This window comes from Leptosomus discolor, chromosome 2, assembly GCF_034619465.1.
Source record: "Leptosomus discolor isolate bLepDis1 chromosome 2, bLepDis1.hap2, whole genome shotgun sequence".
NCBI lineage: Eukaryota > Metazoa > Chordata > Aves > Leptosomiformes > Leptosomidae > Leptosomus > Leptosomus discolor.
Window position 1 is genome coordinate 127604321 of NC_141392.1, and position 19272 is coordinate 127623592.

General features: G+C 66.2%; 1 protein-coding gene across 1 annotated transcript; it reads left to right on the top strand.

The window, feature by feature from the left end:
• Positions 1-83: 83 nt before the first annotated feature.
• KCNK3 (potassium two pore domain channel subfamily K member 3) lies at positions 84-12905 on the top strand. The gene is made up of 2 exons (XM_086461766.1): positions 84-366; positions 12016-12905. Exons 1-2 carry the CDS (start codon positions 84-86, stop codon positions 12903-12905), a joined length of 1173 nt encoding a protein of 390 aa, XP_086317892.1.
• Positions 12906-19272: the final 6367 nt, after the last annotated feature.

Genomic DNA, 19272 nt, shown 5'->3' on the forward strand with positions numbered 1-19272 from the left:
CGCTCCGAGCCGCCGCCGCCGCTCCGAGCCGCCGCCATGCCCCAGACGGCCCCGCCGCCGCCCGCCGCCGCCGCCGCCGCACGATGAAGCGGCAGAACGTGCGGACGCTGGCGCTCATCATGTGCACCTTCACCTACCTGCTGGTGGGCGCCGCCGTCTTCGACGCGCTGGAGTCGGAGGAGGAGACGGCGGAACGGCGGCGGCTGGAGGCGAAGAGCCAGGAGCTGAAGAGCAAGTACAACCTCAGCGCCGAGAGCTACCGCGAACTCGAGTGGGTCGTCCTCAAGCTCAAGCCGCACAAGGCCGGCGTCCAGTGGAAATTCGCCGGTTCCTTTTACTTCGCCATCACCGTCATCACCACCATAGGTATCGCTCGGCTTCCCCCGGAGACCCTCCCCCGACTCCCGGCCCCGGTGACACGAATGCACCCCCCCCCTCCCCCGTGTAAATCTTCCCCGACGCGCCCATCCCCGTGGTATCGGGGCCACCCGCCTGCGCGGCTCCTCCGCTAGCGGGAAACCCCGCGCCCGTCCCCGCGGTACCGGGGCGACCCGTCCGCGCGGCTCCTCCGCCACCCTGGATCCCCGCCCGTCCCTGAGGTGCCGGGGCGACCCACCCTTCAAGCCTCCGCTGCCCCTGAGAGGGCTCGGCCGGCGCCCTCCCCAAAACGCCCGTCCCCGCAGCGGCAGCTTTACCCGCCTCCGCCACCGGGAAATCCCCGCCCGACCCCCCGCCCGTCCCCCGCGGTATCGGGGCGACGCACCCGAACGGCTCCTCCGCCACCGGGAAAATCCCAACCCGGATCCTGCCGGCATCGCCCATCCTCGTAGCGTCAGGGCTACCCGACCCGCCCGGGGCTCTGCTGCTGCGGGACACCCCAGCCCGCACCTCCGCCCATCCCCGCGGTATCGGGGCGACTCGCCAGCCCCGCTCCCCAACCCCGGAGCCCCTCACCGGACCCTCCCTGTCGCGCCCATCCCCGCGGCATCGGGGATCCCTCCTGGCCCGGCTCCCCGTCCTAGGGGAGCGGCGACCTGCCCATCCCCGGGGGCTCCGGTCTCTCTGCTCCCGAGGTACCCCCTGCTCCCATCCCCGCAGCCTCCGGGCTCCCCGCCACCACGTCCCCCAGCCTTGGGGACCCCTGCACGGACCCGGGGCTCCTCACCCCCACTCCCACCCCCTCCGCAGCTGGGGGTGTCGGGGGGGGGAGGGGGGGGGCGCTGAGCTGGGACCCCATTTCCAGCCCTGCAGGGAGGTTCCCGGAGGGGTGCAGAGTCTGGCAGAGCTGGGGGGCAGCGGGTGCTCGGGGGGGTCACAGTGGGGCTGTGGGACAGGTGACCCCTTCCCCGGAGGAGGAAGGTCCCCTGGGGACAGGGTTCCCTCGCTCTTCCCGAGTGAGGACCTGGTGGCACCCCCCGCCCGGCGTGGGGGGACAGATGGGGACATGTCCCTGCCTGCGCGGATGCTCTGGCCGTACAAAGGGGGTGTCACGGTAGTCTCCCTGCCCTCACCCGACCCCACCCAGGATGCCCGGGGTGCTCCCCCACTTTGGGATAGGGGCCACAGGACCTGGGGGAGGGGTGGGGGGAGGTGTCTGCTGCGTCCCCCCACTGGGTTCCAGACCTCTGCTCTGTACATTCACCCACTTGCATCATCAACCCGTCTGTCCTTTGGGTCCCCTCGACAGAGCACCTGGGGTGACCCGCCGTCCCCTGGTCCCCAAAGTACCCCGTCCTCACCGCACGGTGACAGCCAGGGGACAGCCGGTGGCTGGGCTGGGGTGGCGCGTGGCCCTGGCCAGCATCCCACTGGTGCCACGGCCCTGGGGAGACACAGGAGCGGTGGGACACCAGGTCTGGGATGCAGGTGCTGGGGTGGCTGTTGGATTTTGGGGACAAGACGCAGATGTCGGGGTGGCTGTTGGTTTTGGGGATGAGATGCAGGTGTTGGGGTGGCTGTTGGATTTTGGGGACAAAACGTGGGTGTCAGGGTGACTGTTGGTTTTGGGGACAAGAGGCAGGTGTTGGGGTGGCTGTTGGTTTTGGGGATGAGACACGGATCTTGGGGTGGCTCTTGGTTTTGGGGATGAGATGCAGGTGCTGGAGAAGGCAAGGGCTGAGCGGAGGCAGGGTCTGGCCTCTCCCGGCTGGCGGGAGCAGCTGGGAAAAGCTTTGAAAGTGAAGACAAGCAGCTTATGTTTGACGTGAGAGGGAGGAGGAGCGGGCACGGGGGTGCGCGGGGGGCTGGGGAGAGGAGCGAGCGGGAGGCGAGGGGGAGCGAGCGGCGTCTCGCCAGCCCACACAAAGGATGCGGCAGCGGCGGAGGACGGAGACAAAGCCAGCCCGGTGGGCACCGTCCCGAGAGGCCGTGGCTCAACGCTGGGCTGCGGGCAGGCATGGGGGTCCCTGCCCTGCATCCCCCCAGGGCAGTCAGCCCCCCCTGCAGCTGCCTGGAGCCCCGGGGGGACGCAGGAGGGGTGGTTGAGCGTGGCTGAGCCCCGACACAGGCGTTACACCCCGGCGAAGCATCCTGCCAGCTGCAGCTGGGGGTTAAAACCTTACAACCTCATTTTGGGGGTGGATATGGGAGCTCAGGGGCCGCTCTGGGCTTGGGGTGGTGACACTTGGCCCCGAAAAATGTGTGTCCAGCTGCAGCGGAAATGCAGAGGGAATGTCCCCAAACCGGGCTTTACGGCTCTGCAGGCATCAAGCCCTTCTCTCCCGGCAGCTTCAGCCTCTCCGTGATGTCCAAGGGTGCGTTGGGGGAAGGGGCACGGACATAAACACGTCAGGCCGTTGTTTTTATCAAAATCTGACGGTTTGAAGGCAGGCGTTTTAGCTGGCCTGTTGCAATGGAGCACCGGCGCTGCCGAACGGGGCCGGCGTGCCCCAGCAAAGACAGCAAAATCATCACAAACCCCAGGGGGGGAAAAAAAATTCCATTATTGCCATTAAATGGGATTTTCCAGTGGGGGGAAGAAAGGCGCGCTTCCAGGAAATCACCACCCCAAGCTCCTGTTGCAGCCGGGCACCGAGAAGCGACGGGCTCCCCGCCGGGCCGGGGAGGCCGTCGGGCTCCTGTGCCGTCCGAGATCCCCGCGCCGTGGGCGGCTTGAAAGGGGGAAGGCGAAAAAGCCAGGAGGGCGACAGGTCCCGTTCGGGAAGTTTTTCCGACATTTCAGGTTTTGGGGTTGGTTTTTTCTGTTCCTGGCCCCGCACCAGCAGCCTCCATGCTCCAGGGCCGGCTGTGATGGCTCTTGCTGGATTGCTCCCAAAAAACACATCCTTCCCCCCCCGCCCCACCACCTCGCTGTGTGTGGAGAGGCGAGCGGCCATGTGGGCCGGGGCAGGTGACGAATGCCACCGCGGTGTCACCATCTGTCACAGCCCTCCTCCCTGCCCGCTTGTTTATCAAGGGAGCAGGGACCTTGCCCGGGCCAGGAGACCCTGGGGTGAGACCAGGTCCCCACCGACCCTCTTCTGCATGTGGCCTCCCCATCAGTCACCCTGTCCCCCCTGTCTCCGTCCCCGGGCTGCCTTCCCCAGTGGGGGGGACAGGAAGTCCCTGTCCCCAATCCATCACCTCCGTAGCATCTTCCCCGCTCACACCTGTGGGCTGGGACTGAGAATAGAGAAAGGAGGAGAGACCTGGGGACACCCCGGCACGTGCACCCCTGGCCACCTCCGGTACCAGCGGTACCAGCACAACCCTGCCGGCACCGGCACCAGCACCAGCACCAGTGGGAGGGGAAGAACCCCCAATTCTCTGGCCTTGGGGGACGCAGCACAGGGAAACGTCTCGAGGAAGGCACGGGAGATGCCACAGCTGGGGTAAGGAGGTTGCAGCAGTTTTGGGGCTGGCTGGGGGACAGGGGAGGGACAGGGATTGGGCATCTGCTCCCTCTGGCCCCTCGGGACATTTCTGTTCCCACCCTGCAATAGCCATGCCTGCTAAAAAGGATAGCAGTGGAAATTAGTGTTGGCACCTACGAACATGCCTTTGATAAGTTTCAGAGTTAACGTGCCCAAGGGAAAAAATGTACCACTCTGCTCCAGGGCTGGGTTTCCTCTCCCCTCAGCCCAGACCCCCACGGGAGGTGGTGCCCAGGCAGCGGAGAGAGACAGGCAGCATCTCAGCCCTTCCAGCCCCTGGGGCTGTGCAGGGTCTTCCCCAGGAGAGTGGCCCCGTCCAGCCTGGCAGCTCCTCTGTGGCTGGGGGGGTTCGTCTGAGGGCCCCAGCCATGCTGCTGAGCCACAGAAGCTGGCAGAGAGCAGCGCTGGGGAGTCAGGACCACTCTCCTTCCCTCTCCAGTTAGGCATCAGGCCACCCTCTGCCACCTTTGGCTGTGGTGCGCTGGGATTGCTGGTTGGGGTGCTCACTCTGAAACCTAATAAGGGCATATGCACCTCTGCCACTGAGCTTCCTAGCGGGGAATGAACACAACGAGGGTGAATGGGGAGATGGCCCGGACACACCGAGGCCGCCGCCATCCCCGAGCCCTTCCCAGCAGCAATGCACGTTTTAGGGCGGATAGTTGCAGCCAAGGAGGCAGAGCCTGCTGCCGGGGAGGCCCCAGCAAACCCGCGGTGTGGCGGGGTGGGGAGGTAGACCGCATGTCCGCTCTCCCGCAGGATTCAGCCCAGGGACCCTCCGGACCGGGGGCAGGAGCGCTGCCCCTCCATGACCATCCCTCCCCACCCCCCACCCCCCCGCTGTAAATCCCATCTCCGCTCCCTCCCGGAGCGACAGCAGCAATTAATGCCCGCTCCCTCCCTGCCCCCCGCCTGGCCTCTTCCAACTGAGGCCTCATTAAACCCGGCCGCAAAGCCCGGCTCAGAGCGGGGCATCAGCACCCGGTGCGGGGCTGGGATGCTCTGGGGCGAGCGGGGGTTTCATCGCCAGCATCAGGCGGAAAAACACCCAGTTTCTTTGGGTTTGGGGTTGAGTTTTTCCCCCGTTACCGAGGCCCAGGGCTGGTTGCTCCGACTGAGTGCTGCCGGCTCCAGTGCCGAGAGGCTGGAGTGGCGGGAGAGCCCCGCTCTGCCGGCGTGGGATTTATGAGCCAGCTTAAATATTTATCAGGCAGCGCTGGGGCTGGAGCGGCTGCGGCGCAGGATTTATAGCGGCGCTGCCACCGCGGATAAATCACGGCCCGGAGGGTTGATTGAGGGAGCGGGAGTGGAGCGTGCAGGGGGGGGACAAGAGGTCCGGCCTGTCTGCCCCCAGAGAGGGGTGCGGGAGAGCAGCCGTGGCGCGGAAGGGCCCCACTGGTGCTGCAAGTGGTGCCAGGCACTGGTGCGCGGTGCATGGTGTTGGTGCATGGCATAGTGCATGGTGCATGGCACTGGACAGGGTGCTGGGTGTTGGTGCATGGGGCTGGTGTTGGTGTATGGCACTGGACGTGGTGCTGGGCGCTGGACATGGTGCTGGGTGTTGGTGCATGCTGCATGGTGTTGATGCACGGTGCATGGCATGGTGCATGGTGCTGGGCACTGGACATGGTGCTGGGTGCTGATGCACGGTGCTGGGTGTTGCTTCATGGCATGGTGCACGGTGCACGGCACTGCACATGGTGCTGGTGCTCGGCGCTGGGTGCTGGGCACGGGTGCACGGTGGTGGTACTTAGTGCTGGGTGCTGGTGCACGGCACGGTGCACAGCGCAGGGCACTGCACACGGTGCTGGTGCTGGGTGCTGGATGCTGGTGCAAGGTGCTGGCACACGGTGCTGGGGGCTAGTGCAGGGTGCTGGGGCAGGGAGCTGGTGCTGGGTGCTGGGCGCTGTGCACACCCCTCCGCACCGTGCCACTGCCCGAATTCAGCAGAGCGCCGGGAGGGGGAAGGAGCCGCATCCTGCAGTTCCCAGGGGAGGGTCGGGGCCGAGCGATGGGGCAGCCCCTGCTCCGTCAGCCTTGGCCCTGCCAAAAAAAAAAAAAAAAATGGGGGAGAATAACCCCGTTTTCTCCTAACGAGGAGCAGCAGAGGGCACCCCCCCGCCCCCGCGGGATTTGCCCGGGGAAAGCAGCGGGGAAGGCAGCGGCCCCGAGTAAGGAGCTTTGCGGCCGGAGCCATCAAGGGCTCAGGAGCTTTAGCGCATCAGGGAGGTGACGGGGTGACCGGATCAGGCCGTGACCCCCCCACCCCGGGAGATGATGCCCGAGCTCGGGGTGAGGCGGTGCGGGCAGGGCAGCCCGTCCCTGCCCGGTGCAGGCAGAGCCGGCAGAAATCCACCCGAAAGGCCTCAAATGACTTTTTATTCCCCCCGGAGGCCCCTTCGCCCAGTGCGGGTGCACGAAGCAGCTCCGCTCTCCAGCTCAGCCCCCCCCGGCGCTGCGGGCACGGCCCCAGCCGCAGGTCTGTGCTGTCCCGTGGGGTGCGTTTCGTCGTCGTCGTCGTCGTCGTCGTCCCCACCTCCCCAAAACAGCAGGACCAGCCTCCCGGCTTGGGGTGCCCGCCAGCATCCAGCCGTGCCCGTCACTACCGGGGTATCCCTCCTTGCCCGCCAGCGCAGAGGGTACCCCTTTCCTGCTGCAGGGCCCCTAAATGGAAAGGGGGGGGCGCCTGCACCCCCCCTTTGCAGGAGGAGGGGAGGGATGGAGCGGCGGGGGCCGGGAAGGGGCCTGGCGGAGCCCCAGGACCGAGGGAAAAATTGCCAGTTTCGGCGCAAACAGGGCGCTTGGCCGGCGCCGGGATTTTCCATGACACCATCGTGACCCCCCCGCCACGGCAGGGTCCGGCCCCCGCCCGCGGGCAGCGATCGCTGTGGGGGGACAGGCACCGGCTGCACCCCCCGACCCGTCCTGCTCTGCAGGGAGAGGGGGTGTGGGGCAGCCCCCCCCCCCCCCCCCCGGGAGCAGGGACGGGGTGACACCCCCGAAGTGTACAGGATAAATGTGGGGGGACACGGAGACCAGGGGGTGGCCGCTGCAGGGGACAGAGGGGGTACCAGGGGTGTATCTTGGGGGGGCAGGGGGAGCCCAGGGTCTGGCCCCCACCTCCATCCCCCCCACCCCGCTGGGGCAGTGGTGTCCTGAGGGGTCCCTCCTAACCCACAGAGACACGAGCCCCTAGCCAGGCCCAGCACCCCCTCCCCAGCGTGAGCCCACCCCCAGCATGAGCCCACCCCCAGCACTGCTGGGCCAGGCTCTGCCAGGAGGGAGGCTGAGCGCCGTGGTGGTGTGTGGAGGGTGGCAGCAGGGAGATGGGGGTGATGGAGGGGGATGGATGAAGAGGGGGGTGAGGGTGGGCAGGGAGAGAGATGGGCGGGGGGGGCTGGATGGAAGGATGTGTTGATCAATGGATGGACATGGATGGATGGATGGATGGATGGATGGATGGATGGATGGATGAATGGATGGATGGCAGGGAGAGAGGATGGCGAGCTAGCTGCCCCTTCACCTGTCCTGATGCAGCGAGGACAGACCCTGCTCTGGGTCCAGCACCCAGCTGGTGTGCTGTGGGTCCCCAGGCTCGCCCCAGCTCTGCATCACCCAAGTTCAGCCCAGCCCCGGGGAGCCGCTGCCAGGTCCTGTCCCTCTGCTCTGGCTGCCTCTCACCCTGCCCTGCCCGAGAGGTGTCCCTGGGCAGGACAAGCCCCTTCCCACCGCCCTCAACCTGGGGTGGGGGACACGAAGGCGTCACAGGGTGCGTGTCCCCCCGACGCAGCGCCGTGCCCCTTCGTGCCAGGGCTGTGTTTGCTCAGGGCAGGCTGGCAGCGCCGCCGCCGCTGCCACATGCTGCCTTTCCCAGCCGCTCTCCGCCTGCTTGTTTGCCCGCCCTGAGAAGACGGGGGCATGCTGCGCTCCAGGGGGGTGCCCACCCACTGCCTCCATCTCTGGGGGTCCCCCAAGAGTTCCTCCGTGAGGGCCAGGAGAAGGCAGGCACCCCAGGGGGCTCAGGGCCGAGTGTTTTGGGCCTTGGTTGCTTTTGGGTGCTAAAGGGCTTCGGGAGCACGGGGTGGCTGCGTGTTCGCCGTCGTGCCAGCCAGCTGCAAGTGTGGGGTCTGCTTGGGGAGGGTGGTCTCCATGGGGGCAGTGACATTTCCAGAGGACGAGGCTTTTCCTCCATGGAGGCATCCCTGGGGCACTCCTGACTGTGGATCCTCCAGCATTGGGTCATTCCTTTCTCCCCAAAATGCACGGGAATGTACTGACCTTGGTGGCTGCTGCTGAACCTGCTGGGAAGCGGGGTGGGAAGGGAGGCAGCACCCCATGGGCTGAGGGGTTTCATGGTTGTGTGAAACCAGGCTTGCCAGGACCAGAGTTGGGTTTGTCCCAGGCTTGGAAGGACCAGAGTTGTCTTCATCCCAGGCTGGGACGGAAACTGCATCTGCTCCAAAGCATTGGAGACCCCCAGAGTGACCAATGCTTTGGTAGATCCCCCATCAGCCGGGATGCCTGAACCTTCCCTACTGTCCCTCATTGCTCCTGGAGCCTCACGGCCTGGCAATGGGTGATGAAAGCTGCAGCAGGTCAGAGACCACGGTGAAGGGCTCTGGCATCCCTCTGCAGGGGCCAGGCTGTTGCAAGGGTAAGGGAGGAGGACACCCGCCACCCATCCGCCCAGCAGGCACCCAGACTGTGGGGAGGGGTGAGGGTCGGTGCAAGGAGGAACCCACCCCGCATCCAGCACGAACCCCGGGAGCTGACCCAGCGGGGGAGAAGCCTGATGGCTCTGGCAGGAGGATGCAGGGCTCCTGCTTGGACGTGGAGGCATCCTGGCGTGGGCCACGGCTGGTGGCCACCAGCCCTCTACTCGCTGCCAGCGCCTGCTTTCCTGCAGCGGTTTTCACCCAGCAGGGAGCTGCTTTCCTGGCTGCCTCATACCCCAGCCCAGCTCCCAGCCCCTGCTGTCACCTGGGACTCCCCATGCCCTGCCTGGGCTCCCTGCACCCTCATCCTGACTCCCTCCATCCCCTGCCCTGGCTCCCTGCACCCCAATGCCCTGGCTCCCTGCACCCCTGTGCCCTGGATCCCCACACCCTTGTCCTGGCTCCCTGCACCCCCCTGCCCTGGCTCCCTGCACCCTTGTCCTGGCTCCCTCCATCCCCTCCCCGGAGGGCTCAGCCCCCTCCCCTACCCCTCCGGCCCCGCAGTGCCACCTTCCAGGGACCCTCTTCCCGCCTTCCCATCCCTTTGCACCCTCCAGCCGTGTCACACCTCCGCTCTGCGGAGCTCCCCCCCTCGCCCCCTCCCGCTCCCGTCCCCAGCAGCTGCCCCGCTAATCCCTCCATCCATCGCTCCGGCAGCCTGGGATTTGCTCCGGGCCAGGGGCCAGCCCAGACCTGCACCTGCTCCCCGCAGCCGCCGCCAGATCCACCCCTGCTCCTCCGCAGCCCTAAAAAGGAGACGAGCCGGCCGCGTTCCTCAGGGACATGTCACGCTTTCTCCCTGGGGACACGCTCCCTGCTCCCTGCCCGCCCGCAGCACCCCGAGCAGCAGCCCCCGGCGCCCCCACCGTGCTCTCCCTCGGCAGCCCCCCTTCCGGGGCACCCCCCAGCCGGCGGGGAGGCGCCGGGGGGCTGCAGGAGGGAGGCGGGGGATGGAGAGGAGCCGGGGTGCGGACCCCCCCCCCCCCCCCTGCAGCCAGGCCGGGTCCCGGCGACCTGCCCCCCTCCTCAGACGTGCTGCAGAGCAGGCAGCGCTCCTAAAGCCGGCGGGGGGGGGGGGGCGGATTGACCGACGCTTGGACGCGCTGCGAGAGCTCATAAACTCCCTTCCCTGGGGAAAGGGGCTAAATATAACCGCGGGAGGCTGCGGCGGTGCGGGGCAGGCAGGGGCAGGCAGGAGGGTGCTCAGCGAGGCTGCCCGCAGCGCCCGGGGTCACTGCGCCCCAAAGCCCCGTCCTCGGGCGGCTGGTGCGGGAGGAGTGGGGGGATTCGGGCTGTTGGGAGGGGGGCGGAGGCGGCTGGCAGGGGCAGGCAGACGGGCAGGGTGAGGGCTCGCTGCCTGCCCCGAGGGCAGCGGGTTGTGACCCCGGGCTGACGTGCGCGGCCCGGCTGTGCTGCGGGACAGACGGGTGGCGTGGCATTGCCTCGGTGTCCCCTCTGCCGCCGGGGAGGGGACAGCGAGAGGAGGCAGGGGGAGGACACTAAGCAGCAGCGACCTTCTCCATCAGCGAAGGAAGGGGCAGGCTGGCAGCCGGCACTGGTGGGAGCAGTGGTGCTCTCCAGTGATGCTCTCTGTCCAGTGATGGTCTCTGGTGACACTCTCTGTCCGGTGATGCTCTCTGGTGATGCTCTCTGTCTGGTGATGCTCTCTGGTGATGCTCTCTGTCCAGAGATGCTCTCTGGTGATGCTCTCCAGTGATGCTCTCTGTCCAGTGATGCTCTCTGTCCGGCGATGCTCTCCGGTGATACTCTCAGATTCCCACGGCCACAGCCTGAGCCGATGGCACTGTCGGCTGGGAGAGGTCACACCATCTCCTCAGAGGAGCTTGGACGGAGATCTGATGATCCTTGGTTTTGCCATGCTCCGGCCCAGCTTAATCCTTGGCCTCCCAATGTTGCCAGCGAGGGTGACGGTGAGGGATCCCGCCTGCCTCCCCCCAGGCGGATTAAAGAGCTCCAGGGCAGGGTGAACTCCCCTCTGCCGTTCCCACAGGCCCGGGGCAGCTGCGGTGTCCCGTGGCATTGGCACTGGGTCCAGTTTAACTGCTAGGACAGGCCTTGGAGAAGTGGGTGCTGCGGTGCGTCTGCTTGTGCCAGCACCCCCGGCCCTGTCCCGAACACACTCAGAGTCCAAGGGAGGCATTTTTGAGCCCCCCAGGATCTGAGACGTCGATGCAGCCCCCAGCCCCCAGCACTGCTCCTGCCTGCCTGCTGCTCCTGCCTGCTGCTCCTGCCTGCCCTTTGCTCCTGCCCACTGCTCCTGCCCACTGTTCCTGCCTGCCTGCTGCTCCTGCCCGTTGCTCCTGCCTGCTGCCCCTGCCTGCTGGCCATCAGCTGAGGGCAGCCCATGCCCCAGCCCCTGCCTGCTCCTGGGCCCCAGCCCGCTGGCTCTGGGCATCAGCAGTGAAGCCCCCTGTAGCCCTCGCCCCGGAGTGTGGTGCTGGCGAGGGGAAGAGGGAACAGGAAGGGAGAAAAGAAAGGGCAAGGGCAGGGGTAAGGGTAAGGGTAGGGACAGGGACAGGGACAGGGAAAGGGAAAGGGAAAGGGAAAGGGAAAGGGAAAGGGAAAGGGAAAGGGAAAGAGAAAAAAACAAAGAGAAAAAAAGATAAAGGAAAGGGACGGGCAATGGGAAGGGGAGCGGCTGGTGCCCAGCAGCAGCTCCTCAGGGCACCCCAGCTCGGCACCTGCACATCCCACAGGTGCCTGGGACCCCTTAGGGATGAGCGATGTGCCAGTGCCGAGGGGGAGTAAGTTCTGTCCGCGTGGGTGTGTGCAGGTGGGAGATGAGTCGAAGCCCAGATGGGCCCCCAGGGCCAGGCACAGATGCCCCCCCCAGCTCCCGCGGCAGCCCCCAGACGGACAGCAGTGGGGCACGGGGACATGGGGACATGGGGCTGGGGTGGCAGAAGAGACCCAGCCACCCTCATCTCTTGAGTCCTCAAAAATCCCTATTTGCCCCCTCTCCTGCACCTCTCCACCCGGCTGCTCTGAGCCATTCCAGGACGGGTGTTTCAGGGAAGAGCAATCTCCAATTTCCAAGACCCCAAGGCTTGGGAACGTCCCCCCACCCCAGCCAGGGTCCATCCAAGCATCCCCAAGCTGCCCCCAGCCCAACCCAGAGGTGCAGCACCTTGTCCATCACCTTCCACCAGCCCCCCAGCTCCTCTCCCCACGAGCCGAGGGCTTTCCCCCTTCTCCGGCTCCCTTTCATTTTCGGTTAGAGACCCCATTATCCCCCCAGCCTGCAGAGCATCTGTGGTCACTCCTTGTGCCCGGGGATGAGGATGGCAGCGGCCAGGGTTGGGGTCTGCATGCTGGTGACTGAGCTGGGGAAGGGGTTGGAGGCCCTACACCCCTTGCACTCCTCTCGGACCACCAGGCTGATCCCGCTTTGTGGCTTTGCTCTCCAGGTTACGGCCATGCAGCCCCCAGCACGGACGGGGGGAAGGTCTTCTGCATGGTCTATGCCCTGCTGGGGATCCCCCTCACCCTTGTCATGTTCCAGAGCTTGGGCGAGAGGATCAACACCTTCGTCAAGTACCTTCTCCACCGCATCAAGAAGTGCCTTGGCATGAGGCGGGCGGAGGTCTCCATGGCCAACATGGTCACCATCGGGTTCTTCTCCTGCATCAGCACCCTCTGCATCGGGGCAGCTGCCTTCTCCTACTACGAGCACTGGAGCTTCTTCCACGCCTACTACTACTGCTTCATCACCCTCACCACCATCGGCTTTGGGGACTACGTGGCCCTGCAGAAGGACGAAGCCCTCCAGAACAAGCCACAGTACGTGGCCTTCAGCTTCGTCTACATCCTGACGGGGCTGACGGTCATCGGGGCTTTCCTCAACTTGGTGGTGCTGCGTTTCATGACCATGAACGCCGAGGACGAGAAGCGGGATGCCGAGCACCGGGCGCTGCTCACCCGCAACGGCCAAGCCAGCAGCATCCACGCCGCCGACGCTGCCTCGGCCCCGCCGGCGGCGGTGGGGGCCAGTGGGGGCAGTGGGGGCGGCTTTCGGAACGTCTACGCCGAGGTGCTCCACTTCCAATCCATGTGCTCGTGCCTGTGGTACAAGAGCCGGGAGAAGCTGCAGTACTCCATCCCCATGATCATCCCCAGGGACCTCTCCACCTCGGACACCTGCGTGGAGCAGAGCCACTCCTCGCCCGGCCGCTGCCCGGAGACCCCCTCCAACAGATGCTTCTGCAACGCCCGCCGGTCGGCCATCAGCTCCGTCTCCACCGGTCTCCACAGCCTGGCAGCTTTCCAGGGGCTCATGAAACGCCGCAGCTCCGTGTAGCCCCTCTCCACCCCCACCCGTGCCCCCCGGAACCCCCTTGGCCCCGTGGCCAAGGACCTTTCTTGGTCACGGCAGGAGGAAACCGTCCCGGGGTCTGGCCGCGGAGGGGGAGGCAGCAGGCTGGGACCCCCGGGGGGGGCCGGGGGCCATGCTCCTCTGCCAGGACTCGGGAGGGATGCAGGAGCAGGGGCGAGGCTGCCCCTGTCCTCTCTGAAGCAGGAAGAAGGGAGCTGCTGGTTTTATTTTATTTTAATTTAAATTTATTTTATTTTATTTTATTTTTGCAAAACCACTCCTCAAAAATGTGAAACTTGGAGAGCTGGAGAGCGTTTTAACCTGGTGGGGTGGGGGGTACGCCTGCACCTCCCGCTGTGATACCTCTGTGCAAGTGGCTAGGGACCCCCACAGCAGCCCCACGGCAGCCCCACGGCAGCCCCACGGCAGCCCGAGCGCACGAGGCTGTGGGACGTGTGCGCACCGGAGGCCTCATGGGACGCGGGGAGAGCAAGACGGGGGGCTCCTGGCACCGGCCGTGGGCAGCAGTGGGGTCCCGTCCCGTCCCCCCCATCCTCTGCCTCCTCCGGCCGTGGGGATGCCCCGGGGAAGGGCAGGTCCCCGGGCAGCGAGGGATGCCACGGCGAAGGCGAGCACGCACCAGTGGACAAATCAGGCTAAGAGGGGCTTAGACGGAGCTTTTTCGATCGCTGCGCACATCAGCCTGCCCCTGCGGCCGAGGAAACAAGCCGGGAGTCACGTAGGCTGCCGAAAACGCCTGCCGCGACTTGGTGGGCCGCCCTCCGAGAGCGTTACGGGGGGCGTTTCAACCCTTTTTGGGTGGGCAAACCCGGGCATCCCCGGAATTTCCGTGGTGGCGAGGCAGCGGGAAGCCTGGAGCCCTCCCTGGGAGGCAGGACAGGCAGCGCGGTTCCCTGGGACCCCCATCCCCACCCTCCCTCACGGCAGCTCTGGGGCCGGAGCCGTTACCCTCGGGGAGCTTTTTTTGGGGGGCAATCCCGGGCATTATAAGACTTTTCCACCTTTCTTCTCCTTCACACCCCCGGGTAGCACCGGTCCCCTGCTGATCCGCACCCTGTCTCGCCCCAACGCCTTGAGTCCAGAGCAGGGGATGCTCCTGGAGCTTCCCCCCTCTGAGACCCAGGACATCCCAGGGGTCACCTACGGTGGGGTCACCTCCAGCACGGCCACCCTGTCACGGTGAGAGTGGGGTAAAAACTCTTTTCCTTGCCCCGCTCCATGCTCGGGGCAGCCCCCAGTGCCGCACGCCCCCTGCCAGCACCCAAAGCACAGGCCAGCGGGGACACTGGGGGACACCGTGACATGCACTGGCCCCTCTTTGAGCCCCGGGGGTGCCAGGGGGACTGTGGGGACAGCCGGGGCACCCAACCTGCCTGTTTCTTTTCTCACCTTTTAACAGAAGAAAACCAATGTATTTCTGATACTTGACGACCTGTACATACTGTTAGATACCAGAGAGGATATTTATTACAGCATATCTGTAGAAATCTGTGCGAATCTATCGGAAAGGAGCCCTGGGGGGAAACTCGTCGATGCCTCCGGGGGATTTCTTTCCGCCCTCTGCATCTGTCTCATCTTCGGGCACCCGCGGGGAGCCACCCTCCCCCCGGCAAGGTTTCTCTGGTTCTCAAGCCAAAGTATATTTGTACCGCTGAGTTCCTTTCCTTAGAGAGAGAAATAAAGGCTGGTTCAAACCTTGGCACCGCCTCGGCTCCTTCCCTCGGGCGCTGGGTGAGGATGAAGGGCTGGGAGCGGAGGGTCCCGGTCCCCTGGGACCTGCCTGCGTCGCGGCTCCGTGCCCCGTCGCCTTTGCTCTGCCAGGACTGGGAAGTGTGAGAAATTCCTTGGGATAACGCTCTGTTTGCCTGTCTCCTGACTTTTCCCACGGACGAGGAAGATGGGAGGGAAAGGAGAGGCTCAGCTTTGGGCTCTGCCGGGGCTGCAAGCACCCTTTGGTGGGCTCAGCGGGAGAAGGGTCTTAGGCTGCTGGGTAGGGCAAAGCCCCCCGGGGCTCCCCAGCCTCTTCTGTCTCACCATCAGCCACTGATGCAAGGCTGGAGGGGACACTGCAGCGGCTTTTCCCACGGGAGCCCCCCCAAAACCCAGCAGAGCTCTATCCCTCCAGCTCTTGCCCATAGCAGCGCCTCTGTAGCCTTCGGCCAGGCCGGCGACCTCCCTCTGCCCCGTGCAGCAGCCGAGACGTGTCCAACGACTGCGAGCAGTTGTGACCTGCTGTGTGACCTGGGGGGGGGACAGGGCTGAGCCCCCCTGTCTTGTGCTGTGTGGGGAAACTGAGGCACAGGCAGAAGATGCACAAGGAGAAGAGCTGGGATACTTCGAACAGGGCACCTGGGTCCAAACCTCCAAGGGGATTTGGGTGTCCAGGACGCACCAGGATGGATGGGCACATGCCATCTCCATGGCTGGGGCCACCAGCAGAGCTCTGGGCTGCTCTCCTGCCTTTAAGTGGATCAAGGCTGCTCCCTCCAAACCCCAGCGAGAGCCGCCACCTAATCCAATAAGGCTGAGCCCGCAAAGAGCAGATCTGTCTCAGCAGCAGCTGATGGAGAGGGCGGCTCATCCCCGCAGCCACTTTCGCCCTGCCCGAGGGCGCGCCCATGGGGATGCGGGAGCGTCGGGGGCTGCATGGGGGCTGCCCCGGCGCTCAGTGACCCCTGGGCTGTGGCCGGAGGGAGTGGGGGCATCCCTCCATCCTCCTCTGCCTCCAAACGCTTCCCATCGGGAAGATGCGGTGCTGAGCTAGCTGGAGCTTTGCTCTGATCCAGTACAACCATTCCCGGGGTGTAACTGGTCCCCCAGTGCTCCCAGCCCTCTGCATGCAGCCGCCAACCTGCCCAGCACTGCACAACCCCCCTGGCACCGGGCAGGGCAGCTGGTGCTGCTGGGAGGCTACTGGTGACACAGGGCTGGGAGCGGTGGAGATGCCAGAAGAGCTGGAGAGGATGGAGGAGCAGTTGGAGGGGAACCCCACGGAGTTCAGCGAGGAGAAGTGCAAAGTCCTGCCCCTGGGCAGGGACAACCCCACGCAGCAGTGGCCACCCGGCTGGGAAGCACCTCGGCAGAAGGGAGCGCTGGGGGTCACCAGCTTGACCATGAGCCAGCAACGTGCCCCTGCTGCAAGAGGGGCTGCCCGAGGGTCTTCAGGGCTTTGTCAGGCAGTGGGTTGAGAGAGGGGCTGGTTTCCCTCTGCTCAGCACTGGTGGGCCAACCCAGGAGGGCCCAGTTCGGAGCTCCCACGAGAGACTGGGACGTCTCTCCTAGGCCGAGAGGCTGAGAGAGCTGGGGAGCAGGGGGGGCTCAGGGGGGGGTCTCACCGTGGCTGTCGATACACGATGGGGAAGAGGTTGGAGCCAGGAGGTGGTGCCCAGTGACAGGACAAAAGGCTTGGCCACCTCCAGCAGGTCCCCCAGCCCCACCATCTGCTTTGGGAACACAGAGCATCCCCGGGGGAGCCGTGGGGACCCGCAGGGGCTGGTCCTCTCCGGGTGGATCGGGGCTGTGCAGGAGGGTCCCTGTGGTGGGCAGGGGATGGGGGGGAACTGAGAAACACCCCTGGCAGCGGGCTGAGAAGAGTCCCCTGCGGAGGACCTTCCAGGCAGGTCCCAAGGGGTTTAGGAGCACCCGAGCCATCCGCCCCCGCTACCTCATCCTGGATGATTTTTTTTTTCCCTCTCAAAGAGTTTAAATTTTCCTTGTCAGCCGGAGCCCAAAGATTTACAGTCCTCTGGAGAGATTTAAAATTCCTCCCCGGTGTTAAGCAGCGCGGCCGCTCGCTCCGGGCCCGGGGAAGCTCAGCCCGGGCAGCCACTACTCGTCCTGCCGCCTCCTCCCAGCCACGAGGAAGAGGAGGAGGGAGGGGTGGGGAGCGAAGGCTTCTAGCCTGGCCAAAAATGGGCCAGGTATGGGGTAGAAAATGGGGAAAATGGGGGGTTTAATGGGAGAAAAAAAAAAAAAAAAAAGAAAAAGAAACAAAAACTCACACTGCTTTGCTTTCTAAAGCCTTTTTCAGTGAAGAAGGATTTAATTTAAAAAAAAAAAAAAAAAAAAAAAGCGCCTTGTTAAATGTTCCTGTTTTCCCTTCCCAGCTCACGAAACCCAGTGAAAACCTCCACAGACACCGCTGGGGAAGCGGAAACCTTATTTTTTTTGCCCTGACCTTTTCCCCACCCCACGCATGACCTCAGCGTCTTCACTGCTCTGCACCAGGGTCTTTCGGATGCTGAGGGCACCCGGAGGCAGCCAGGGGACTTGGGACACCGAGGACAGGCTGAAGGCCACCGCTCGCTGTCCCCAACGTGCCCCCTCGCTGATCCGAACATGGGGGGAGGTGCGGGAGAGCAGCGACGTGCCCGGCTAGATGCGGCCGTGGGACGGGAGTGCCAGCGGCACCGCCCTGGGGACCCGGAGCTGGTGATGGGGACACTGGGGTGACCCGGCGTCGTGGCAGCTGCTTTCGAGACGGTGATGAAGACACGGTGGAGGCAGGCAGCGGCGCCCCGGCCCACGCCTGCCCACATGCGTGGTCGAAGGCGGGGTGATCCGACCCCCCCCCCGCCCCGCCGGGACGGGGCGAGTGGGGAGGGACGGGGACACCCCTGAGCCCGGGGAGCCGGGAGCGGAGCCCGGGCGATGGGAGAATGAAGCGCTCCGTTAATGAGGGACGGGACTCGGGGCCTCATTAGTGACGTGGGGCTGAGGAGCCCCTCTGCGGGGCGGGGGGTGCCTGTGCAGTGACCCGCAGGGGGACAGAGGCCACCGTCCCCACTCCGCCAGCCCGTCCCCACGGCTCCTGGTCTCCAGCTGCGGGGGGTCTGGGTGTCCCTAATGTCCCGTCTCCTCCCGCCTGGGGACACCAGGGACCCCGCACGGCCCCACGCGTGTGAGGGACTGGCTCTGGCGTGGGGGGGTGGGCGTCGTGCGGCGGTGGCTTGGGAAGTCAGCGGCTCTGCCACCACTCGCCCGCCTGTCCTTGGGACACTCACCCACCCGGGGGCTGCAGGAGGGGACCAGCACGGGAGGGGGGACCACAGGGGACCACCTCCAGCTGTCCCACCCTCCCGGGCCAGCCCGTAGCATCCCCACGGGTGACACCGGTGGATGCACAGCCAGGCTCCTCCGGCCGTGGGCCACCCGCGGTGGGGGGCTGCCTGCCCCGCCGCGCCCCCCGCCCGCCCCCCGCCACCTTGTCGCCCGGGGTTTTCTGTGGGCGAAGGCTGCCGGGGGGGGACAGGGGCGACGGGGAGTGTCTGTCCTGCTGGCTGGAACGGGGGGCGGTGGGGAACGGCCGCCCACTCGGTGGCACCAAAGAAGGAGAAGTCGGCGGGACCGGGAGGAGGCGGCGGCTTCGCCCGCTCCCGTCGGGCTGCCGTGGGGGGGGGGGGTCGGGGTGCGCTCGGGGTGCTGCGGGCACGGGAGTCATCGGGGGGCCCGGAGACAGAGCCACAGCCTGGACGGCTGCTGGGGGTCCCGGTCCCGCGGAGTTTTGGGGAGCTGCTCTGCCCCGGCCCTGTTTCGGGAGGAGCCCCCCACCACGAAGGCACCAGAGCGAGCGCTCGCTCCCCGCCGCACCCCTCCCGGGGGCACAGTGCAGCCCCCTGCCCACCTCACCCCTCCCCGGGGACACACTGCGGCCCCCTCCCCACCGCACCCCTCCCGGGGACACGTTCCGGCCCCCTGCCTGCAGCATCCCCAGGAGTGCGGGGGCCGGAGGCGATGCCCCCCCCGCCCTGCCCGCCCGTGCCCCCCCCGCCGTGGGAAGGGTTAACTCCGGCGGTCGCAGACGGCCTTGGCCGGGGCCCTCGGAGGGGGTTTCTCCCCCCGCCGCCTCCCGCGGGTCGGGGCCGCCGGGGCTGACGTGGGATGGAAAAACGATTTATCTTCTGCTGCCGGGGAGGCCCGGGGGGGCGGAACGTGTGGAGGGGCCCCCCCAGCACTCTCGGGGAGGGGGCTGGGACTCACGGGGGACTGGCGAGACCTGGGGGGCCAGGGCTGGCCCCCAACGAGGCTGGGGGCGGGGGGACGGGACTGCCCCCCCGAGAACCAGTCCCGGGGGCGGGGGGGGCTGCGGCTGTGAGCGAGGGTCCTGGCAGGCTGGGAGGCCCCGGGGACAGCCCCCACCTGGCCCCGGACAGGTTTGGGCGAGACAGGATTAGCCCGGGCAGGGTTTAGCCCAGGTAGGGTTTAGCCCAGGCAAGGTTTATCCCAGGCAGTGTTAGTCCGGGACAGGCAGGGATTAGCCCGGGCAGGGTTAGCCCGGACAGGGCAGGATTTAACCTAGGCAGGGCAGGGTTATCCCAGACAGGGTTTAGCC